The following is a 25,755-nucleotide window of genomic DNA, read 5'->3' on the forward strand; positions in this document are numbered from 1 at the left end:
CATGCGCGTTTAGAACTGCAGGTGTGCATTTTGTCATAAGTCTCTACAGTGTGTTAATGAAATGCTGATCATCAAAGTGGCTGTGTTCGCTGGGAAGCTTAGGTGACCTACCTCACTTTAAAAGGGAGAACATACCATTCACCATCTCGAGAGGACTTGTTTTTCTAAGCAGAGAACGGGGAAAAAAATGTGAGTCTTCAAATGTATCTTGTTTTTATTGTCATGTTATTTTTTCATTTTTATATGAAAACAGATGTTAGGTTTTGTCTGATTTCAGAGTACCTTAATCTCAAAAACTGAAAGTCTCCAAGTAACAAATAATGATACTTGTCTGTATAGTTTCTTGATTGCTCCATGCTTTTTCCCCCTCAGGTACTGGTAAGATTATTACTTTGGCCCGACATTCTCTATCATTTGAATTTTAATTTCTTTCTTTTTTCTTTTTCCTGGTTAATACTGCACTTACATTACATGTTCTTGTGTGCTTGTTTATCTTTTTTTAAACGTATTTTAGCATTTAGGACAAGTGTGTACCTTTTAGTTGTTGACTCATTGAGGCGAAGAGGTGAAGTCCACAGCTGCAGAGGCATACTTCTAAAGGAAATACGGTAGTTCAGAAGCAATGATAGTGGAAAGTGATGGTCTTAGGAGTCTGCTGCATATTTTTACAATATATAGAATGAGATTATGATCTGTCTCTGTTCTTTCTCTATATCTTTGGTTGGTTGGTTGATGGTTGGACTTGATGATCCTAAAGGTCTTTTCCAACCTAAATGATTCTATGTTTCTTTCTCTGTCCTTTTTTTTTTTCCTTCCATTTTTTTTTTTTCATTAGAGAATTTATTTTGCTGCAGTGTCAAATTATTTTGTCTCTGGAGCACACAGGTGCTGGAAAAAAAATCACCAATGATTATGTGTCTGATCCTCTTCAGAAGGTTGGGAAAAATTTGTCCTTGCTCCTAGGTTTTGTATGCCACGCAGACCTCAACAGTCCTCCAATATGAAAAAAGAAAAAAAAAAAACAACCAACCTCAAAACCACCAGCCTGTTTTGTTGTGTTGTGTATAAAAGACAGTATGTAGCAAATTAAATGAATATGTTGATGTTGGTGACCGAGATAAAAATAGACAAATCAGTCTTAGTTTCATAGGAGGACAACATTTCCTTTTTGATATAGGTTCAAGGGATGTGTATGTTAGACATATATGTGGTTCTCTCTGTTCCCTACACGGGGAATAGCTGTGAGGCACAAGTACCTCAGAAAAGACATGGAGGGCATACAAGGAAATCCACGTTTTGTCAAACCCCTGAGGTGTAGGTGCTGTAGTAGAAGTGCAGCAAGCAGAAGGAATGGCATCGTCGGGTGCTTGGACATACTGGTGGCACCTGTACCTTGCCCCAGGTCTTTGGGGTGGTACCTAGCTCCCCCATCAAATGCACTGGTCTCTCTTTTAAAGTGGAGGTGATTAAGGAAATTTCCTTATGACCCTGCAGGTGGATTGACATAGAGTTCACAGGGCTCCACTAATCTTAGTGTTTTGAAGACAAAAAGTAAACATGTGGCTAATGCCATTTGATTATAATAATTGACGATTTATGTTTATGTAAGGGAGTATAGATATCAGTATGCGCTAAGTGGTGTTAGGTGGGCATTTTTCTGTTCGTGAAGGGAAGCAGAAAAGCCCTTTTGAGAAATTTGTTTTAAAATTGTATCTTTTCTTAATGGGCGGATGAGGCTGATGGTGTTCCAGCAAGGAGAGTGGAGTGGGTTGACGGAAGAAAGAAGAGAAAAGCAAGAGAAACTTGAGCTACAGAAAATAAATATATGTGGTTTACCAATTTCATTATAATTGTTCTTACAGACTTGTCTATATTGGACTATCCTTAGCTGTGCTCAGGTGAGATTTCTGAAAATCACGTGCTTTTACAAAAAATAATATGCAGCATCCTTCTTGTTGGCAATAGATAGCGGAAAACTGTAATCAAAGCAGTCAGAAAAGATCTTAAACCTTGGGTCCTGTCTGCTGTGCTTACCCCATGGCAATTTTAGGAAATAGCTTGCAACAGCGTTCTTTCCCAGAATATATTCTGTCTCAGTGTTGCAGCCTTTCTCCTGTGTTGTACTGTTTGCAGAAAACTGTAGTGAAAATTATTTAATTCTGGTGTCCTTTGCAATAATCTATGAGGTGTATGTAAACTGTCAAACAACTGTGCTAGCACTGGGGAGTACTTTCTCAGATAAATAGTGTTTCGGAACTTGGCCTGTCTCTCAGAGGGGTGGTTTTCTAGGTCTAGGATCCTTGCTAAGGCACATACAGTTGTCCATAAACATGAAAGTTGCTGTAGTGTCTGGATAGGCCAGGAAGGGCAGGACTTTGATATGTAAGGCACTGTACAAGCATGATTAAATACACCTATTGGTACTAAACTCCTGGTGACTTCTCTGATTTAAATATTATGGTCGCCACTGAAATCTTGGTTTTGATCATTTGTGATGGAAATGTGTCTTGAATAATGTATTTTTCTTTCAGGAAGGGTTCCTCAGAGAAATATCATTGTGGAAGTCAAAAGTGAAATAAGGTTTGATCTAGCAAGGATTGCACACTTTCATGGGTAATGAAAAATTAAATCTGCATTAAATAACAATGGAACAATGGATAAAAGGCACTATATTTTATGAAATAATTTAACGCTTGAATTAAGAGGGCAGGATCCCTGGGAAGAAGCTTGCCCATGAGGCAGGTTGCTTTTGTTATGTGGTTGCTCACATCTGCCTCTGAAGCATCTGACTGTGGGTGCTGATAGAATTAGCTGCAGGTCACTCACCTGTGCCTGCTGGACGTTTTCTCTCTTGGTGCATTGGCGTACTAGGTTACCACGATGATGGAATTCTGAAGAAACAGATGAGGCATGCCCAGTATCTCGATCTGTTTTGAAAGAAGGCTGAAGTGAAGGGCTTTCTTCCAAAGATGTGTATCACACTGAGAGCCTAAAAAAACCCACTCAAAGATTTCCATCTAGCTGGCAGCTGGTGCTGGGCAATGTGTCAGCTTGCTTCCCAGGAAGCTACATAACTTGGACCTGACACTAGAAAAAAAAAATCTTGTGCATATCATTTTGCTGGATAAGTTTGTAATTAAGAGTCTACATTAGAGGGCTACCGAAATTAGGGAGAACTTGCACATTTCTTAAAAGTAATTACATTCTTTATTTTGTCTAATAAGATCTGGATATAGTACTAAAATGTAACATTTACTTGGATAAGAATAGTCACTAATTTAGCAGGAAGTTTTAAGTAAATTCCTCAAATATTTTTATATTCTACGGTTACCCTTCCCATGCGTGAGTAAGGCTAGGAGCACTTGCTAAACATATATAGCATTGTAGTTCTGCACTATTATCCAACAACATCAGTCTGTGGTGAATACGTATTCCTAGACAAGGTAATAATTATGTTCTGATACTTGTAAATATGTAAGCACTTGCGTACCTTTATTATTATGTGTAGTTCTGTTGAGTCATAATTAAGCGTGTGGGAAGAGGTAAGATTGAACCCTTATTTTACGTAACTAAATTACTCTTCAGGTATCATATTTAACAATCCATTTGCAGCGTCCTGTGATTTACATTTGGTAGTTCATGTATTTTAATACAAAGTAAACATTAATGTTGAATAAAGGTGCTCCAAGTGCATTGGCTTATAGCCTCTTGTAACTCTTGAATTACAATTGGTGAGCTGTCACTGTAAACTAGTTCTGGGCTGAAGTTTGTCATTTGTATTTAGCATATACAAAAATTACAATGTTCTGTGAGATATTGCAGGGGAAGGACACTCTTTAGAGTCTGACAATTACAAGGGGTGAACTTTTCTCAGGTTTCCATGGGTAAGTAAGAAAATGCTGTTTTGCAGTTAAAACAGTGTAACCTGCAGAACGTAATACCATTGCATTTCTTGGTATATTCAAAAAGTTCAGAGAAGTATTTTTCTGCCTTTCAGTGAAAATTCTAAATCATAATTTAAACTTCTTCATAGACTCTGTGTGTGTATGGGAAAATGATTAGAACCTCTTTTTAACTACAAATATCCACTTAATTTCAACAGGCAGACTAGAATGGGCTAAAAAAAAAATGATGTGATACATGTTTCTAAAACCCTATTTTTAATCAACTGTTCAGATGAAGAGAAATAAGTTACTTGATCGCAAATGCGTGTATTTTTATATATTTGTATTTGTTCGGTTTTTATTTTGTGTTTGGCAGACAGCAAGGAGAAATTTCTCTCCTTGGGTAAGGCAGTGGCGTTTCTGTAGTTGTTGCTAGCTGGAATATGGCATCCTATCATGAAGAGGGTGGGAAAGCAGCGTGGTCTAGGCTTCCATGAGGTTACCTGTTAGACTGACTCCGTAATAAGGTAAATTGATGGGAGGAGACACTTTATTTTATTTCCCCAGGCAAAATCCCTGGGCTGTTTTTGGAATTACTTGAAGCAGCCTGGATAGCTGGAGTTATTTCTGTATCAGTCATTGATTGGGAAGTGCCCAGGTCTTGGCAGCAGAGCTGATTCAGGTCGGTACGTGGTTGTGGCGTGGTGCTGAGGCGGCTGGGTGACTCTGCTGGCAGCGTCTGCAGTGGTGGTTCACAGCTTCCTGCTGTAATTCGCTCAGTTCACCCCAAAGAGCTGTTAGGTAGCTGAAATGTTTTCAACTTTTAGTCCTATTAAATCAGTTTGCTCGCATGGCCTGTTATTTCCTGAGCCTCTGAGACGGTTTTAATATGCTGAAACCCACAGTCTTGATGGGGAGTTTTATAGGGGAGCTGGTGATGTACTCTGATCACCGCAGACCTGTGTAGTGTCCCCTCTCATTTTGTGAGTCAAGCCCATGTGCAAAATCTTTCATCTCACAGGATTTATGAAACTTGCAGAGTTTCATCCCAAAGGCTTCAGGCAAATGCTGTTGAGGTCATAAACTCAATCTCGTGCTCAGGCCTATTTTGGCAGCTTATTGTTAGATGTGATTCTTGTTGGATTGAAAGAAGGTTACTGCATTTCTACAGCACTTCTGTTTTTGCATTGTTCTGGAGCTTCATCACTGTTCTTCTGGCTGTTTTTCAGTGCTGAAGCATGTACGGATTCCTCTGCAGAAAAGAATGTTGATCAGTTGACTGACATTTGTTGATAAGTGCAAGCAGCTGCTTCTTCACTTTATAGAGATCTGCTTAGTCTGGCAGCCTGTATGTTATGAAGGTGACTAAAAAGAAAATACAAATCTTTTTCCAGCTCAGATTTTTTGCATAGTTGACTGCAAGTTCCTGCAAAGATTGTACAATGAGTAATCCCATTGAAGTCAGTGACTCAACTCATTGCATGAAGATTGGCACAGGTAGAAACTGTGCAGTGTGGTCTTCTCACGACAGTAAGAACCAAAAGCAGTGTTTCAGGTCAACACTTCAGGATGTATTTGCATCCTGAAGTGAAAATGACCCATGTGTTCAGTTTTTAATCAAGTGAGGCAGAGTTCTGCTTGAGGCTAAAATGAAGAATAAGATATTTCTGTTTCTGTAAATGAATTTAATGTTTACAGGCTTGTATGTATGTATGTTTTTGCTTCCTAATCAGGTATCTACAGAACAGTTGGCACTACATGTTTCCTTTCCTAATTCATGTCAGATTTTTTGGAAGCCTTTTTTTTCCCCAAAGAATTACTTAGTTTTCTCCATTTAACAGGTAGCATGAAGAATTCTTTAACTTTTAGGATATTATTGCTACCTGGATAGTTGCTTTTGTCCCTTTGGCTAAAAAGTAGTTTTACCTCTATGTGAGGATTTTATAGCAGGTACCTGTAGCTAACTTATCTTGAGTTTAAACATCTGTGTTCATTTATGCATGAAAAAGATGAAGTAAAATCTAGTTGTATTAGTGTTAGTTTCTGGGTATGAGGTGAGAATAAGAAGGGGTCTATCATGTGACTCTAGACCATATGCTGTCCTTCTGACACATTCAAAACAATAATGGAAACAGAAGTGCAGATTTATGGGCTTAATCAATGCCGTTAGTTTTCAGCTTTTAAGTCTGTAGAGAAACAGAACACTTGGCCCAGTTGTAGGTGTACTCTCAAACCACGCTCCTAAACTTTGAATAGAGTTGTGCATTTCCATTTCTCCAAGCCTTGTTTTCTGTTTCCTTCCATGTGTAATTTGTAGTGTCTTTCTGAAGGAATTACGCACATGGGAATCAGGAGTGTGTTGCTTAGCCATTTCATATGCTTCTCTGTTTGCTTGGTTTTCATTTTGTTTGCTTGCTTTGTGCAGACTTCTGAGCAGAAAACTGGCCTTATCATTTTCAGGTATCTATGGTGTGGTAGCATGGAAGTTTTTATTGCTTTTCTTTTCGCTGGCCAACAAATGATTTTTAAATATTTATCTGGCTTAGATTCACAGCATAGCTTGTCTGCATCTGGTATCTTTTTCTATGATGGCACTGCAGGACTGGGACTCCGCTATGCTCAGTCTTTTATGGGTACAGGGTGGTTTTTCGTGGAGCGTTACTCCAGAGACACCAGGGTGACTAAGGGGAGGCAGGAGTACACTGATCAGAGTTCTGGTTTGCAAGTGTTATGTTGGCTCCATAATCTGTTTACTTAAACATAGATATATTACAGATCAAGTTTGATAGTTAATCTTTTGATAAATGACTGGAAGAGTAACACTCGGAACATTATGCCTTTATATTCTGCTGTAGACATTTCTCACAGTTTTGTATTCCACTCTGTTTTCCTTATATGCAAAGTAGGTTATGAGAGGTGAGCTGCTGCTCATAATTTGTAGAGGAAAGGCCCGTTTGAGGTAGTTCAGCTCTGAAACCCAATGTATATGAATTTATTTGTATTTTTCCTTGAAAATTTTCATAATCTCACAAAAATGTGAATTGGTTGTGCTGATTTCACAATTTAAAAGGGTAGGGGTTTTCTTTCAATCTTTTATGTAATAGTGCTGTTTAAAAACAAACAAACAAACAACTCTGTTTCCAATTTGCCAATGAACTCTACCTTGAGTATGTTTACTGAGTTTGGATGTTTTTTAATTTTTCCTTTGTGAGACATTAGAAGTGGATATTTGTGAGGAGTTATTTAACTGGATACAGTGATATGTGGCACTTCGATTTTAGAGTGAATGGGAATTCAGTGAATAGTCACATGAGCACTGCAGACCCTCGCTAACTTGAAAATCTGTCATTGGAGTGGGGCAGAAATAAATCTATTAGTCACTCCAAAAGTTGCAGTAGAGATACAGGACAAGATTGCTTTTGATAAAGTGCACATTTCTGTGATGGAAAGTCAGAAGTAATCAAAGTTTCTATCCTTAGAATCTTTTGGTAAACAAATCAGTGCGTGTAGTTGGGGTTATAACTGTATGTTCTACTGACTGAAACTGGGTAATAGCCTACTGTTTTACCTTACACGTTTTCTGTCATAGCAGAGGTCTGGTTGTACTTTTCTCCCAAGCCTTTTCTGAAGATTATGCTTAATGAAATAACTTCGCCCTCTGATAGCAAGAGCTTTGTGCCAGGTTTTCGGATGTTAAGGTTTTATGGTATATACGTCTGGTTATTGCAGTGTAATGAAGTGTTACTGTTAGCACCAGACACTGAACTTTATTATTGAAAGTTCAGTTCATAATTCTGAGAGGAAGTCCACTTGAAACTTCTTTTGCGTGTAGTTTTTAAGTTTTAGGACTTTAAATGCTACCTCATGCTGCATTCAAGTCGGCTGAAGGCAGCAGCTGTGTATAAGATTCTATACAAACACATGCTTCTACGAGAAGAAATATGTAGCTTAACCACCAGTGTACTCTAAAAGCTGAAATTTGAGTGTTGTGGTTTAACCTACATAAGCTCTGTTAAAGCTGAGATACAACAGGATGAGCCAGAAAATACAAAGAAAGAGTTAGCATTCCTTTTTTATGTGCTTGTCATGAAAGTGTGGGCTGTAAAGAACATATCCATTCTCACCTTCACAGCAAATTGTTAGCCGTTTAGTGTGGTGCTTTTTTTTCAGTAATTGCTGTTTATATAATGGCAAATGTGAATTCAAGAGAACTTACTTGATCTTTTATGGAAGTTTGTGGTTACAGATCATTTGATACATATTACACTGTTTTGGTGTTATAAAGGTAGTATTGAAAGACCGGGCCTCTACCTAATTTCTAATCTAGTCCTTGTTTTATCTGCAAATTTCACCATAAACACTTTATTTTTCCTCCTCTGTTTACATCTTTTGTTAGAAGAAGGAAAGCTTTCTGGTATTGCTTAGATTTGCAAAGTAGACCAGATAAGTTTTTGTTTGTTTTTTTTTTAAGATCTTTCACAGATCTTACCTTGGACTGTAAAAATGCTTATTGTATGAGAACTCTCTCTTTGTTCTGTGTCAGATGACATACATTTGTAGTGAAATACAAATGACTATTGGTTTCAAAAATGCTGTTTTGGTTTTATCTTTTCAGAATTTGAAGTTCGGGTGATCCATCATGGGGAACCATGTAGGAAAACGAGAACATAGCGCTGACAAGTCAACCAAGGTAAGTGTAGAAAATTGAAGAGGCAGGGCCACTTCAGAATATGTGTTTTGAAATACACATTTTTTAGTATACTAGTGTGTTTACCAGATCACTTTCACCATGACTATTTTGTAGTTGTCACTATAAAATCACCACCTTTTTTTAAAGAGGGTCCTATGAGATGTGGCCAAACCAGGATTTTGCTGTGCTGGATTTAATGAGAGATGTGATGTTTTCCTGCGTCAGGTCTGTAACTGATAAAAAGCTTCTTGGTCATGGTAGAAATGAATGAAATGAGCCTTAGAAGCACAATACTGCAGAAATGCAGAGCTGACTTATGTTCTGCATGTTGACAGCTTTCCATTTGGGCAGTCATTGGCTTTATCCATAAGAAAGAAACTGTATAGAAACACGTAAAATAAGAGAATTCTAAAGGAAAAGATTGTCAGTCTGATGAGATACAGCTTTAAAAATCTTGTCCCCAGAAAAAAACAATGAGAACTGTCAAAATGTTCAGTAAAAATTAGTTTGCTTTCTGAGCCTCTGCTGACACTGCTGTGTATTTTGCATGTTATGTGGTATTCTGTTTGCCTTGTGATAATATCTTGTTTATTTGTCTTTCTACATTGTACCGGAAGAGAATTCACACGTATCTTAAAAAAAGACATCTTTATATATATATTTATATATATAAAAAAAAGATGCTGCTGCTTGCTAGCTATTGCTAACTTCCCTCCACCCATCCCCACCCAAAAATAACAGTTTGCAGTCTGAGCCCCCACTGTATAAAGCTATTGCCCTTTGCATTGGACAGATGATGTAAACAGATAGTTCTGTGCTTTATCTGGAGGAATGTGGGTATTTTGCACTGCTGTGGCAGATAAGCAGCTATCCCTAAAAGGTATACAAACTAGAATTCATACAGTTATTATTTCTTTGCCACCTCCTTTAGGAAAATACATAAGCACACTGGAAGGAATAGGGAGAAAACAGCAGGAAGAGAGGACAACTGGCTACGTGTGTTTTTGTTTTGTGTTTGTGCAGTATTTTGCAAATTGGTTTTGTGGCCCAAAGTTTCAGTTTCAGTACAAACAATAGCGTGAGTCCCAAGTTGTGGTCTTGTAGTGACTGGTCTTGTAGACTTCCCCTCTAGAAAACTCCATTGTGCAGATCCAGCAAAGTCAAATGCAACAAACAGATGTATTTAGCCAAATATTTTGATCCTTTCTGACCAAGGGTGTGAGATCTTGCAGGTGTGATATGGCATGTATACAGAGCTTGATGGGCTGTTGTACACCGCGTATTCCCTGCTTTGGTCTTTGAGGAAAAAAATTGCTTAGAAAAACACATAGTAACTTTTCTCCCACTGTAGGATCACATGTGTCTGATGCATCTGGGTGGCAGGTGAGTGAGTTGTTGGGCACATGGGGCCTCAAAAAGGAAAAGATTCTTCAAACTGTAGCAGCCTATGCAATAGGTGCCAAGTTCTGCAGCGGCGAGCAAGAGTCAGGTGGCTGTGAGTCTTGCACTTAGTGTGTAAGACGGGTCGACAAGGAAATGGATTGCTGCAATTTTTTTTTCATTCCTTCTTTTTCCTAATTAGTTCATGGAGAATACTTGATTCTGCAATCAAAATAATATTCATTTACCTAAAATATTTTTGAAGGGGGAACTTACTTCTGTAGTAGTATCTTCTGTCCCTCATTCATCCTTCTAGAGTGACAATAAACCAAAAACACCAAACCCCTTAACTTTAAAATAGGCAATGCTTGATCAGAATCTCCCTTTATGCACGTAAGACAGTAATCGTGTCACAAGAGATGATAAGGCCACAGATTTAAAATCAGGAAGTATATGGTTAAGGTGCTACTATGTATTCCACGTAACTAGTCAATCTCGATTGAGTTCTTACAGGCAGCATTAAAGTTCTTACCGGCAGTAGTAACCATATGTCATGCTCTTTTCTTTCTTCTTTTTTTTCTTCGTTTTTTTTTAAGTTGAAGTAGTGCTTGTTGTTGTTGTTGTTGTTGTTCAATATAGCTGTAAATTAGAACTGTTTTCCCACCAGTCTTCTAGTGTGGTATGGGAGACAATTGCTGAGGGCTTGCAGAGAGTACAGTGGAAATGCTGAACTGCCTCTTCTCCCTCTTAGCAATAGAACTGCAATGAAAGAGACTAACATCTCATTCAGGGTCTTTCTAAAATTCATTACTTGTAACTTCAGGCTGTTTACTATATTTCCTTTCCCCAAAATATAGAACAAGATCATTTTGGGCACCTCCTTTGAACCTGTGATGTCAAATTTGCTGCACAAACACTGTCCCGGCTCCTGAACTGATAGACCAGTTCTCCAGAGGGCTGTTTTATGTATAGTGACATTAGAGGGACTGTTGCCAAACTGTTGCATTCCTAATTCTTGGTTGTCCAATAAATGTCCCGTAATACAGCAGTTACTATGGGGGATTTTTTTTGAGTCGGCACCTAGCTTTGCTTTACTTTCAGTAAATTTGGGTATTTGAATTACAAAATTAGAAATAGAGATCTGGAAAGTAATTATTTCATCGAATGTCTCACATGACACCAAGATGCTTTTAAAATCAGGAAATTTGCAGAAGACAACAAGGTGGCTTCCCATGCTGTGATACTTCTTTCAAAATACTGTTCTCTTGATTTATAAATATGCCAAGCTACAGTGATTATTTAATAAATAATCAGATACTGTGAAATTGAGTGTTTTGAGAAATAGTTGGTCTGTTTGACCTGAATAATGCAGAAAATACTTACAAAACCCTCATGTTTTACTCAAATAGCAATGACATACTCCATCCCATTTCTGTCAGATTTCTCTCTCTTGTATTTATTTATCTTCTTTTTACTTTGGATGATACTAGACTTTGCAGTCTGCTTAATGCATTAGTAAATGTGTAAGTATTTATTTTCTTTAACTTTGTTGTTAGTGTTAATACTTGCATTTAAACTTACAAAAATGTATCTAAGAACAACTATAACAAAAAGCATGGGCTGTCCTTCGTGCCCTGTGAGTTTCTTGAAGTTATCGAAGAGCTAAATGTAGAGGAGTAGATAGAGTACGTGACTGAAGTTTTATTGGTCTTTGTTTGGAGTTGTAGTTGATCTGTGTTAATTTGGCATCATTAACTACAAAGTGCCACGTGTTCTTTTGTAACAACTAAAGCTGCCTGTAAGTATTACAACAGCGCAATTCTCTGCTACTCTCCAATTTGATTGTCTCCCTCAGAGAATTCTGCACAGCACATATATTGCCATCCCAAAATCTTCCAACCTTCTTGGTACCTGTCAAAACTGGTCCTTAACTTCATTGATTGTTTGGGAAGATGGGGTTGGAAGGAAGGTTTCTGGCATCGTCCCATCTATTCCACAGCAACTACCAAATGGCATCAAGTCTATGGAGCCTGGTTTCCATGTGTCTCAGGTCACATAGTACTGTGCGGAGCTGGAAACCAAGCTTGTCACCTATAATAAAAGATCAAACCCCACTGCCCTGTCATGTCAAGGGATTGCTCAAGAAACTTATACAGGCCTGGAACATGTTAGATTATTGGAAATACTGCATCATCTACCTATTTCACATCCTTGACATACTTGGGGTGTGCTGTAAATAAACACCAAGGAACCAAACCCAATTGCTACCTCTGATATAGAACTCTGAAAAACTTTGGGAAATGTAATTGCCACAGTATATTGCTTTCTCAGAGGCCAAAACTGAAAACAGATGTAGTGATGATAAGGTACTCAGTCTACAATTTAATGTTACGTTTGAACTAAAAGCTACCTGTTAACAATGACCAAGTCTTGCTGCGTAGTAAACTTATGAAAAATCTTGCCTTTAATTGCCCTATGTATGTACCTAAATTCTATAATATGTTTTGCAGTGGTTGATTTGATAATTTTAATAAACCGACTGGTTCTTAGTGTTTAAGGAGAACTCAGCGTAATTGGTTGAAGCTAAATTGCTACAGTGAGCATGTATCAATAAATTGGATGGTTTCTATGCTGCTTCTGAGAAGATTCTGTTTTCTTTCCTCTTTTTTCCCTGTTGTCTTGCTAATGTTCAGAAATTTGCACCCTGTGCAGCCTGAGTCCTCAGAACATTAGCAGGAAGTTTTCTGGCTCTCCCTGATGAGAGGGAGTTGAAATTCTGAAGATGGCTGGCACAGGACAGTAGTTGTATTGTTCACCTCAGACACTCAACGATCTGCAAGCAAGAGGACTTTCACACAGATCTTATCTGATGCCTGACCTCTCATAGTTGAGACTGCTTACAGACCTGAGCGTATATGTGGTTTTTACCAGGTGCTTCCTCTTGGTATGCATCATAAAGTATCAGGAAAGGAAAAAACCAACAGATGAAATAATTTTATTTACTTTATTAATTTCTCTAAAGTGTTATTTTTATAAGATAGAGGTATATTTTTTAATACTTACAGTTTGAGAGATATGTGACATACAGATTGTGAGGATTTTGAAGTCTGGGATATGCTTTTCTGTAAAAAATAAAAAACCTAAAACAAAAAAAAGGTGGCATTTGATTTTATTACATTTCAATAAATAGTCTTTATTACCATACATAAATTAATCAGAGTGCAGCCTTTTCACTTTTTTGCCCTAGCAAAGTTGTATAGCACTATTTTTACTTTCTAGTACAATTGTGTGTTTTCTCAGAGTTTTACCTTTTGCTGTAAAGCAATAAAGAGCACAGGGGCTAGCTACAGTGGTGTATTCTTTGTATTTGATATATTGATTAAAACCCTCCCTCCCAAGCCAATAGCTTTCTGAGGCCAAAGGAGGAAGAGAGAAAAACTTAAAAATGTTGAGAGTGCCAATGTTTTCTGTGAGAGATTCGATGAGCATTTTCACCAGCCAGTTTTAGAGGTTACACACTGTAGAAATTCTTGTGACCAGCCAGTGTCTGGTTAAGCTGGTGCCTGGTACAAGGAAGTGCTGCTTTTGGAAGGGGCAAATCCTCTTCCAGGGTGTGAAGGGAAGTTCTGGGCAATCAGGTTAAGCCAGACCAGTTCAATTTGGTAGACGTCTGTTTTCTTCAAATTCTACCATCAACCTAGATTTGGCCTTCAGCAAATCCTGTTGTGCTTGATCTATCCTCCTTTTTCATTTCTTAACCTTCGTACTGTCTAACTGGATTGTTTGTTGCGACAGATGCAGCGTCATTCTGTATTAAAAGTAGTGCTTGGAGACCTTGAGTAGAGCCTTCAGGCACTAATGTGCTTCAGCTAGTGAGATGATATTGTAGTGATACAGAAATGACTGTACTGTTTGAAGCCTCTGAGAATGCCAAGTATGCAGTAGCTATGACATCTGTCCTCAAAAATTAACCTTAAGACCATCATTCAGTATGGTATTGGAAGCCTATGTCTAATGTTTAAGTACGCAAGTAGCTCTACTATAAAGTTAAAGGGAACAACTTAATGTCTCTAAATCCAAGTCTCTAAATCCAAGTCATGTGTTTGAATACTTGACTGTTCATTAAACTTTTCAGGCGCTGAATTTAATAGTGTCAATTGTAGTTATAATATTTAATCTTTCTAGTATCTAAAATATGGTAAGCTCATCATAAGTATGTGTGGAAGATAAACCATCCCTGGATCAGACCTGGTATTTTTACACTTCCATGTTTCCCTGTGCTGTGTGTATGTGAAGGCTGCTGAAGGTACAGTGCTCTGCTGTGCAAAGCAGCTGGTGAAAGAGTTAAAGGTGGGAGGCAAGGCAGATGTGAGTGAGGAGCAAGCTCTGGTCACTGCCACAGCACTTGCTGCTAGTGTTTAAGGAGTTACTTGAATTGTTTAATCTTGGCAGTATGTCGCTAGATCTGCATTTCAGTGAAGATGTGAGTAAATACGTAGGTAACGGTTACATGAAATAAGTTAAGAGCATGTTTTTATGTTGTGCACACAACTTGATTTAGGTCTCGAGCTGGTTGAGCTTGCATGGGTGTAAAAGGAAGAGGTGCAGTCGCTGTGGTTTTGGCTGGGGAGGAGGTAGGGTCTTAGGCTTTGTTCTCCCACCCTCAGCCTGCAGAACTAACTAGAAAAACAGGGAAGTACACTCTGTACTTTTTAAAGTCTTGTGCTTCAGATGCCATGCTGTTGTGGTATAGTCTCGTACAGTTCCCTTCTTGTTAGCTTTAATATAGAACTAGATGAATGTCCTGTCAAATAAGTTTAATGACAGTACCACTTAATTAGCAAGGAGTTGGAAGAACAAGGGTGTAATCCACTGCCCATTCTTTGTGAACCCTCTGTGAACTGTTATAGTTGCTGGAAGTTGTTGACTTTTGTTAGAAAAGTCAGCCTATACTTTAGCCTGAGAACATCTTGTTCAGTGCTTTAGCATCTTCACGCTGGAAAAAATGAAGGCAAAGTTGTTTATATTTTTAATCTTGAGGAAGCAGTAAGGGACGTGGAGATCCTGAAAGGGAGCAATATCTTCCTTCCTCACATAACCTTTTTGTGCTTTTACTGTTGTGGTGGTCATAGATCACCATGCAACGAGATGTTATATCACCTGCTCTGAAATAGGGTGAGATAGGTCAAAGTCACAAACTAGAATTTCCGTTAGTTATATTTGAGAAGAGCCTAAAAAATCTTTTGCAGTAATGTATTACCTTAGAATGTAGTTGTATCTGTAAAATCAGTTGTGGTGAAGTGCGTTCTTCCTATTAGAGAGGTTGCCAAGCTTTACCTCTGGGTACCCAGGGCCAAATCACAGCAGAATCTCCAATATCTAAGACAGTGACTGGTAAATCTGTCCTGTAGCACTTATCAAAGTATTAAAGCCCAGTAAAAGTGCATTTTGAAGTTTGTCCTCATCTTTTTCCCCTAATGCTAGTTCTTTTGTCTTTGATGCTTCTGGCCAGTAGCTGGGAAGAGGAGTGCTGGAGCCATGTTTTATTTTGATTCTCAGTTTGACAACGCTTGTATTTCTGATAGTGTGACTGACTGTGCAGCTAGGTCAGCGTAACTAGTTGTAAGACCTGGTTTTACGCTACGCATTGGTACAAAACCAAAACCCCATCTCTGCTCAGATCTGATGCTAAATGTTCTGCCATGAGAAAAGAGGAGTTCCAAATTCCTAAGGAGAGTTGAATCTTGCTCTCATTTATAAATTCAGCAAGTGTGGAATGGATATCAGAAGGAAAAAGATACAGGGCTTTGCCATGCAAAGTATCACTGTAACAGTAGCTTCTTTTTTGCACTTCAGAAGCTGAAGATTAATTTCTTATGTAATTGCAGTTATTTGTACACTGAGTAAATTTGCCTGCAGCTACAGTTCAAAAACTGATTTTTCCACTTAGAGCTAAAATGTCATGGAATGTTTTTCCTTTTTACTTAACTTTTTTCATGCCCTCTGCTTTAAGTTGATGGAAATACTTACACAGCATTTGCTGGAGGAAAAAGAAAAAGGTTTTTTGCAAAAGGAAATTGAAAAACTTTTAAGCAGAGTAAGATGACTTTATTCTTGATTGCTGAGATAAGGTCCACTCTTAAAAACAATCTGATCTTTCAGTGCAGCATCCCGTGGATGTGGCCATAAAAATATCAAAATTTGCATAGAGCTGAAAGCCACAAGATACATAGCACTTAACCTGGATAATTAGGGGGAATTCTGAGCATCAGTTATAATCAAGAAGAGGTAATAATGGAAATGTTGCATTTTTATCACAGTGCCACAGAGTGACATTCAGGTTGGTGAGCTGGACTTAGCTAGAACTGAAAGATGAATTTAGGGAGGCATGAGGGCACTCGGCTTGCTCGTGAACTCTGTGCAGCTCAGAAGCCACAGAAAGAGACCTAAGAGCTAGAAATCTTAGCAAGCCTATCACCAATGGGATCTATCCTTAAATGAGTCACTTATTATCAAAACCATAGTCACCGTTTTTGGGTCCTCAGTTATTCCTGTTCTGTGTGAGAGCTTCACGATTGGATTCACTGTCTGGTAGTGCTGAGGTTTTCAGATGAGTTATGAAAATCCCAATATACTGGAAGCATCTCAGTTAAAAGGAACTATCCGAGACTGTTATGTTGAAATCTGAGTGGGGGGGGTGTGTGTGTGTGTGTGTGTGGTCATAACTGACTTGTATGTCTAGCACATTTTCCCATCCTTTCACATGCTCCCTCTTCCTTCCTCCCTTTATCTTCCTTCTACTCCTTACATCCAGTTTCATTCTGCACGCTACTTTCTGCCAGCATCTCCATCTCTGATGAATTCAGTGCCGTGTTTTGATTTTTCTGAGGCCTTAGAAATAATACTTAATTGCTAACAGTGCAGTTGCATGCTCAGAAACAGTGAAGAGGTGGCCAGCTAACAGGCAGTCTGATGAGGAAGGTGGGAACACTGTAGAAGAAAAGAGAGAAAATTTGCACTTTTCTGACAACACATCCATTTGAAAAATTGTTTTCTCTTCCAGCCAGCGTGCTCTCTTCATGTTGAGATAAGACTTTCAGCAACTAACCCAGCCTATCACAGTATGTTGCTTTACAAAGCAATCCAGTAGTGCCATTGCCAATATTTGAAAGCTGAAAATCAAAACTGTCTCCTCTTATTTTTATGACCATCATCATCATTTATATAGTGTTTTGTCATAAAGTTGTGTTGCTTTTTTTGCATTTTTACCTTGTACCTGTTATAGACTTTGTTTTATGCAGAAAACAGAAGAATTGCTGTTGAATTCTTTTGGGGAAACGTGGCTAAAATCTGTCAATGTGAAGTGGAAAACTGTATGCAAAAAAATTTAAATCCCACTTTAATTCCTTGCGTGTATGTATATATATACATGCACACGTCTATATGTAAAAAAGTACAGGTGTATATATTTTTTAAAAAATATATAAATGCAAGTGTATATTCAAGTATAGATACTCTGCTTATGTCTGTGTATGGCTGCAAATGTGCCCACTACATGAGTTTCAAAAGGCAAGACCAGTAGCCTTCCACCCTGGAGAGTCTGGCTATCCATTCTGATCTTCCCTATGAACTATAGGCTAAATGTTTTCTTAATGTTGAGCCAGAGCTTTCTACTGCAGATGAAACTTGCCTTATGGTGGACAGTGATAAAGCCTGAATAATCACTTTTTTTTTTTTTTTTTAACCTCAATGCCTGAAATTTCAGACAATCCTGTTGTTTTGAGACTTTGCAGATGAAAGGTTGGTGAATGTGAGACTGAGAATCTCAAGACAGTGCCTGTAACAGTTGAGGAATGTTTTTCTCATAAAATATATTAAAGATATTTCAATATTTACTAATACTATTTATTGATTAAGAAATCTTTAATATATTTAACAAATATATAGTACTAGTGTAGATAAATATATCTTAGTGTTCTAGGAAAGGCTTTAGAACTCACAGTAGGTGATACCCACTGCATAAAGTAACAACTGTTTTGTCTTTGGTACATTGCTACACAGAAAACTCAGTATGTTTGGGATGATTAATGTTACTTCTGGAGCTTGGTCGCATGAGATGAGATTCTAGGTCAAAAGCTGTACATGATAAAGACTGAAACTTAGGTTTTCTTCTACTGAAAGAAATGACTTGCCTTATGCTGCAGGATACTTGCTGATAGAAAGAGGTCCCGTGCTATGGTGTGGTGCTAATCTTCAGTTTCAGAATCAAATCTGTGCTTGGAGAAGACTTAAGTTATATATTTTATTTGAGGTGGGATCTGAACCACTGTAATCCATTACATTCAGATTGACTTAAATGAAGCATGTTTATTTGTAGGTGCTGACAATGGTGGACCTGAACATTGAGCCTTAGGATTCTTGCAGATTCATTTACTTGATAAATTACTTTTAATGTTGATATTTGTCTTCTACAATTCGATATTTAAAAAATACATAATTCTTAATAAAAGGTTTTTCTTTATATTTCCTTCAGCTAACTTCTTGCCTTATAAGTAAGGGTATTGGTAAGTAGAAAAAAATAGGTGAAATACCTGTTTAAAATTAAGCCTTGACACTTTTTCCTCTTGTTTTGACCTCAGTGCTTTGTGTTTTACTTTCCTGCAATCCTCTCAGGAGGAGAGGGAACATAACTCCATTCTGGAATTTCTGCAATATACCTCTTCTGCCTGTTGCACCCTTTCCCTTTTCTCTGGCATCTTCTCTGTTGTTTATTATTTCATTATTATTCTATTATGGTCTGCTATATAGGCCCTATAAAGGTCAATAAAACCATCTGAAAATGAAAGTTTTATGGACCTTGGGGGAAAGGAGGCCAAAAGGTCCGTGTTGGTGGATGCATTCAGGTGGGATGGTGAGCCTGGGGTTCTAATACCCTCTCACCAGATTGTCCAGGTGTCCTGGCCAGTGACCTTGAACTCCAAGTACATGAACAGCCAGGGGAACGAGTGCTGTGTCTGCCTTTGAAAAGGGACGCTGAGATCTTTCAGGCATTGGATTCTACTCTGGGATTTCACAGAAAGAGTTTATAATGCAATAAGGTAATGCAGTTAATACTGTAATAACACTGTATTGCAGCTGTTGAGCCACCTGATTATGGGAGAATAAAAGACCTGTGGCATTTTGGAAGTTTATGGGGCTTGACACGCAGACTTTGTATCAACTAAATTGCATGTCTTTGATCACTTCCGATTCAGCCTCCTGCTGCTGCATGCAAGGGACAGGAGACCCTCTGAACCTGTCTTACATGGAGCCCACAAGGGAGGTGGCTCCACCAGGAGCGGGGGGCCTTGGCTTTGATCCCAGCTTCTGAGCACGGGTCTCAGCAGCTGACAAGTCGTTCTGGTTTTTGCCCTGATCAGCTTGCTTTAACCAATTAGGCTACGAGCTGTGGGCTGGTGGAGCAGGTGCAGAGCTGCTTTCTTCCTGCAGAGAGCCAGATGGCCAGTTAATTGTCCCAATCACTGACTAAGACTTGGCCAAGTCTCCTGCTCTGTTCTCAATTCTGCTGCTGTGCTGCCAAGTTGGGTCTTGTGGCTTCAAGAAAATGAGGACTTCAGGGACACCTCTGAGCATTTGGACTTCTCTTAGGCACGATTCAGTGTGGTTAGTTTCAAACCTTGAAATATTTCCTAGCTGATTTTTGTTTTCTTAAAAGAAAAAAAAAAATGCCTGATGCTCAACAGGAGTAAAGACTTCTTGGTCTGAGTTAGGACATCTTGCTTGTTACAACGTTGTTAGTATCAAGGTATGATTGTGACAGAGAAAAAACTTGAAGTAGGAACCCGTATTTTGAAGGATTGATTCTCTGGGATTTTGCAAGGAGAACTTTAATATTTGTTGAGTTACCTATTGTAGGACAAGAGTTGTGGAGGGGAATTTTGAGGGGGAGAGTATTTTGGTTTGCTAGAGTTTCCAGAGTCCTTTTTTAGGATGAATGCTTTTTTAGGATAATTGGTTTTAATTGTTAGGAAGAAATGGGAAATGATTATTTGAATGCTGCACTTAAGGAGATGTGCTAGACCATAAGGGGTTGTAAACTTGCTAATAAAATTGCAGATGAAGTGTGTTTACTTATCTATATGCTTATACTTAGTCACTCAGTGCGATAATTGCCACTATAGTTTACATGTGACCTCTTCATATGAATATATTTGTGAAATGCAATATATGTTATGCGATCAGTTGCTTTTGTGTCAAGACAATCCACTTCTGTTACAATAAATCATTTTAGGAGATAAAACTGTGGGGTGCTAGAGGCAAAGGATGGGATGAAGCAAAGTAATGATAATATGTTCTTTGCAATGGTAGGGAATCGAACTAAACAGATGCCTAGGTATTTCCAGCAGGCCACCTATTTTGTTCAGTGGTAAAAAGGCAGTCTCTTGGTCTAAAGTGATTCTGAAGTCCCATGTTGATAGTTATTCAAGCAGCTTGAATAGCCTGTCAGTCAGTTCACAAGTAGCCCGTATATGGGAAGGGTGAAATATATAAGTTAATACAATACAGCTATTTAAGTTTTTGTATTTAGAGTTGATGAATTCTAATCTGCCTCGTTTGTTTGTTTGTTTTGTTTTGTTTACATCCATCATGCTCCACCTGTTTTCTTCAGCCCTGGATCTGTTTTGCAGAGCTTTTTTTAGTATGTTCTGACTGTGTGGCTCTGGCAGTATCAATTCTACCTGGAAGTTACGTAGCCAATGGATTATACTACCTCTAGGGGAGAAGGTGAAGAGCTTTGCATAGTCTGGTGTGCTTATGTCTGAGGTCTCCACTGCACAACATATGGATAATACCAGGAAGTCTGTCCAAGGTCAACTTCTTTGAAGTTGTACCTGCTGCTTTTTTGTGATGAAATACCAGCAAGAGAAGGGCAGTGGAAATACCTCCTTGTTCATGCACAGGTTTTCCTCTCTCCAGTTAAATTCTCTGCCTAAAGAAGCACTTGAATGTAGCTGGTGCAAGTTTGATTTACAGTTTCCTGCATGACTCCTTTAATTCCTAATTCCTGCTTGCCTATAGAATTGAGGCATGGATTTTAGCCTTCACAACCCATATGCAGTAATGTAAAATTCTGTTTATGTGCAGAGGGTTACTAAGTAACAGTTGCTGAGGGAAATACAGTATTTAACTGCATGATGTCTGTGCACTTCAAATTGCCAGCCAAGCAGTGCATTAACATAGATTTTGCACATTAATGTAATGGGATTTGCTGTGGGCTATGTGTGAGCAAAACCTTGGGAAAAACAACAGCAGTGTAGTTTGAAGAGCTGCAGTCTCTCTGCAGCCTGGTCTTGCGGACAGCAGATGAAACCCAGTTTTCCCCTTCTGCCTCATCCTCTCCACACCACGCCTTAATTATGGGCCCTGATACATTTGTGTGTGTATTTATATCTATATCTACCTATAGATAGAAAGGTTTCCACATGTAATCAGTATGTTTTGTATGTGTATCCTCCTTCACGGGGAGGAAGGTTGAGTGGCAAACAAACAAAAAGACCGTTGTGACTCAGGGATAGATTGGGTGTTGATAATATAAGGAGAAGTTTGCCTTGAGCTGTGTCTCCTCTAGTAACTGTGTTAAACTGTACAAAATTAGAAAAAAATCAGAGGATTTGTTTTTTCAAAGGATTTATTTTCAAGAAATGTTATTATGGAAAGGTCATGTGTCTAGCCTTGAGATGGAGCTTGTGTACTGAAAAAGATTCTACTTAAGTGATAAATCTTTCCTTTGAATCATACCTAGTATAACTTAAACTTTAAACAGCTTTGAGCTGGAGACCTTTATATGCTGATGAAAATGAGCTGTTGAACTGTCATGAAGTCCTACAGCTTTTAACTAATTTCTCTGTTACAAAGCTTTTTGTCTGCAAATACTTGGAAGATGGGGGGGGGTGTATGTGAATAATTATTGCAGTGAGAAGGTAACATGAGCTTATTAGGCTGTGTGATTTGCTCACCGTGGACTATGTAAAACTTAATTTCAGTGAGGTTCTTGTATTAATTATATCATTATGTCAGTGTACATAAAAGATGTACAACAATAAATTTTGTTAAGTAACTACTACCACTGTCCTTTTATAGAAGTGGCATAAATATCTATCAGGCATATTTAGTCATTAGTTTCTTGGATTTTTATAATGTTATTTTAGCTGAATCCAAGGATGTTATTTGTGAGTTACTGAGAAATGCATTATAGCCAGGAGTTGATCTCATGTTATTTACCTGGGCTCTTCAGTAGCCAACATTGCCACTGTCATGTGAATAGTATCATAACTTGTCAACTTTGCAAAATTCACTTCATCTTTTCACTCACTGCAATGGATTTTTAATTTTTTTTTTTTCTTGCTATGGAGGATTTACAAAAAAACCCAAACTAAAACCAAACCTACTGACATCATCACTGTAAAAGATGTGTACATTGAATTTTGTGTTTTCTTTTTGTTCCTGGCATTGTAAAGCCTCTTGACATTTTTGATGGGCTATAATTCTAAAGTACTGTCTGACTGCATTTTTAGCCTGTGTTTGAGGCAGCGTAGTATCCAAGCTTTTTTGTATTCTCTCATGCAGTCCATCCATTTTGGTTTTGAAGCCAGAAACCTTTCCCTCTGGGGAGAAATCAGTCCCGAGTTCTTCATTGCTCAGTCAGGCTCCTGTTTTTCTGTAACTGTCTGTAACCAGCTGTGACTGTTCAAGTGTTTTTAAACTGGTGTATTAGCCACAGCTTTTCCCTCAGGAAGCTGTCATCTCTGGTGACAGTATTGACTCCAAGCAAAGTATCTTTAAAGTCTATAGAAGAAGCAAAGCAGAACAAGGGGAGAAAAATTGTCAACAGAACTCCTAAGTGCATATCTGTTCTTCTAAACCCTTTTCTTGTTGCTCTATAGGGAGCATCTTGTTGCTCTATAGGTTGCTCATGTGCATCTTTTCTCTCAAATGTCCAAGTTTAGGAGAATTGGGGTTAAGCCGTTTTGCTAATAGTGCCTGCCTTTGCCATGTACTTCAGGAGCTGCTCATCAGTTCCAAACACCTGTAATACAATCATTTATAGTCACTTAACTAAAATGGATGCAAAAATAAACAAAACCTTTTCTGCAAAGCTACTTTCTGGCCAGTTGGCCCTCAGCCAATCCCACTGAATGGGGTTATCCCATGTCAGATGCAGGGCTTTGCATTTGCCTTTGCTGAACTTCATGAGGTTCTTGTCAGTTTATTTCTGTAGCCTGTCAAGGGCCCTCTGAATAGCAGCTCTGTCTTTCAGTGTACTGACCAGTCCCCCAGTTTGCATTACCTGGGTCCTTTATTAAAGACATTAAATGATATTGGCCTTAGTGTTGATCCCTGGGGGATGTGGCTGCTGACTGACTGCCAGTTGGACTTTGTGCCATCAATCACAATCCTCTGAGCCTGGTAGTCCAACCGATTATCCACCCCTTGTATTCCACCTACCTAAAAGTTATCTTCTCGGTTTGACTATAAGGGTAGAGTGGCAGACTGTAGGAGGCTGTGTCACAGGCCACGCTAAAGTCGGGATATGATGTCATCCTTTTCCCCTCCTCCACAGAACCAGTCATTTCATCACAGGAGGTTATCAGGTTGGTCAGATACCATTTGCCCTTGGTAAATCCAAGCAGGCTGTTCCCACACACCTTCTATCCATGGAGAACAATTACTGTTAAAATTGTTATGTCATCTGCCTTTAATAAAAAGATAAAAACAGCTAAGCATTTGAAATGCCATGTATTAAGTATGGCTCTCACTTTACCAATGCATTATTGCTCCTTCACTGTAGATGCAGACATTTCTGTTGAGCACAGAATGTACCCTACCTTTGACAGTCTTTTATACTTCAATAAAGTATTGTACTTTGGGATAATTGACAAAAAAATACTGGAGATGAGGCCTTTTTCTTTCAAGACAAATCCACATAAAAGAGAGAAGAGGCATGAAGTGCACTTTCTAGTTGGATGATGATCCTTGCTTGCTTGAAACCTTGCTAGAAAGATGGACACTGGTCACAGCTTTGTCAAGGACTTGACAAATTGATACCAGTCTGTATATGGTAACTCTTAACAGTACAGAGTTAATGTTGAGTGGTCACGGAACAAAGGCAATGCTGGCTGGCTCCGCTAAGGGGTTTTGTTTTTTTTTTTTTAATTAAATAGCTAAAAAAGAGGAAAGCTCTGAAAATTAGGCACTGAAGGAAAAGGTGAAAGCTGAAGAAGAGAAAAGCAAGTGTTCCTGCCTGGAGTTTGAGACAGACCCAGGCAGTGAACAGAAATGCTTGCTGGTAGTGCTCTATTCTCCCCAACAGAGCCTGGGGCTTGCACAGATGACTGTAAGTGGTGCAAAAGTAGCACTTACTTAAATCACTTTTTTTTTTTAACGTATAGCTTTTGAATTTCAACACGATACAGATATGTCTTTGTTCTGGCCCCCCCCCACTGTGATACTTTTCTTCTCCTGAAGGTGTGCAGGGTTTTTACTAGAACCACATTAATGAATCAAACTGTGGTAAACTGAATCATCTTTTTAAATGTCAGTTTCTATTTGCTTTTTGGCTCACTGAGTGATAAAGTGGCTGCTCACAGGTTGTATTTCTGGTATTACCATTTCTCCCATCTATACATGCACATGAGTCTTTCATTGTCATCAGTTCTGATACTTCTTTAAATTAGTAGTAGAGAAGATGGACTTAATTTTTGCAGTCAGTTGGAAATTTCTATTGCTTGGTCTTTCTCAGGTTTGTTTTCTTTGTTTGACATCATATATTTGGAAAATGGTAGTTACAACTGTTGAAAACAATACTGTCCCTGTAAACTGTTCCATTTTAAAAAACAGTGACAAAACAAAAAGTGCTCCTGAAGAACAGGATTGTGTATAGTGCAGATGGCATCTTTCTTCTTCGGTGATTAGATTAAATGTTCATGCTTTTCAAAAGGTATGAGAACAGCGCTATGAAACGTTTGTATTATGGAGCATGTATCTTATCAAAAGTGTCTTCAGATGTCCAATATGATAAATGCTTTGTGATCACAGTCTCTTTCTTATGGTGTACATAAATGGAAGCAATTAGCTCTACAGGAAAACTTCCCCTATTTCCAGGTGAGTAATAGTGTGTATTTGCTGATGAATCGGGTGTCACCTGGGACTGAAGAAGCATTAAGTGTGAGATCCGAGTGAGTCATTTCCTCGGGCTCTCAAGGTTTGTCTTGCCACTGGCTCATTGTGGTAAGCAGCAATAGTTAACTCGAGGTGACTATTTCTGAAAGGTGGGAATGTGTTAAATCCTTGATATATAGGAAAAAAATGTAACATTTTACCTGTACTCATTGCATATGAAATCACCGAGACATGTTAGAAACCAGCCACATCACTTTACCTAAGTTTGGATAAACATTAATCAGATTGCATATGTAAGTATCCACATCTGCATGTTACAGTCTGGGCTGCATTAGAGTGTGAGTGTGCTCCAGAGGAGGACACCAATATCTGAAGGTGGCAGTGGAGTTGGTATTAAAAAAACACTTCGTGGCCTAGTAGCCAGAACTTGCCGAGGTCAGGTTCTGAGTGATAGCCCTTGCAATGTCTAGAAGCCCCGGTGAGATCAGGTGCTCTGATTGGGTTTAAAATACGTGCTCATTAAAGTGCATTTATCTCACAATTGCATAAACATTCTGATATTACTGCTGCTGAATGAAATAATGCATCCTCTATTTTCTTGTAGCTTGCTTCTTGCTTTAG

The 25,755-nt window shown here is 38.5% G+C and overlaps 1 protein-coding gene across 1 annotated transcript in view; it reads left to right on the top strand.

The window, feature by feature from the left end:
• Positions 1–8,493: 8,493 nt before the first annotated feature.
• Positions 8,494–25,755, top strand: part of MBP (myelin basic protein) — a 94,144-nt gene continuing 76,882 nt past the window's right edge. Inside the window, exon 1 of the mRNA XM_052788387.1 lies at positions 8,494–8,574. Coding sequence (XP_052644347.1) covers positions 8,524–8,574 — 51 coding nt within the window. The 5' untranslated portion in view covers positions 8,494–8,523. The remainder of the gene's footprint in view (positions 8,575–25,755) is intronic.

The sequence above is a fragment of the Harpia harpyja genome, chromosome 5, assembly GCF_026419915.1.
Source record: "Harpia harpyja isolate bHarHar1 chromosome 5, bHarHar1 primary haplotype, whole genome shotgun sequence".
NCBI lineage: Eukaryota > Metazoa > Chordata > Aves > Accipitriformes > Accipitridae > Harpia > Harpia harpyja.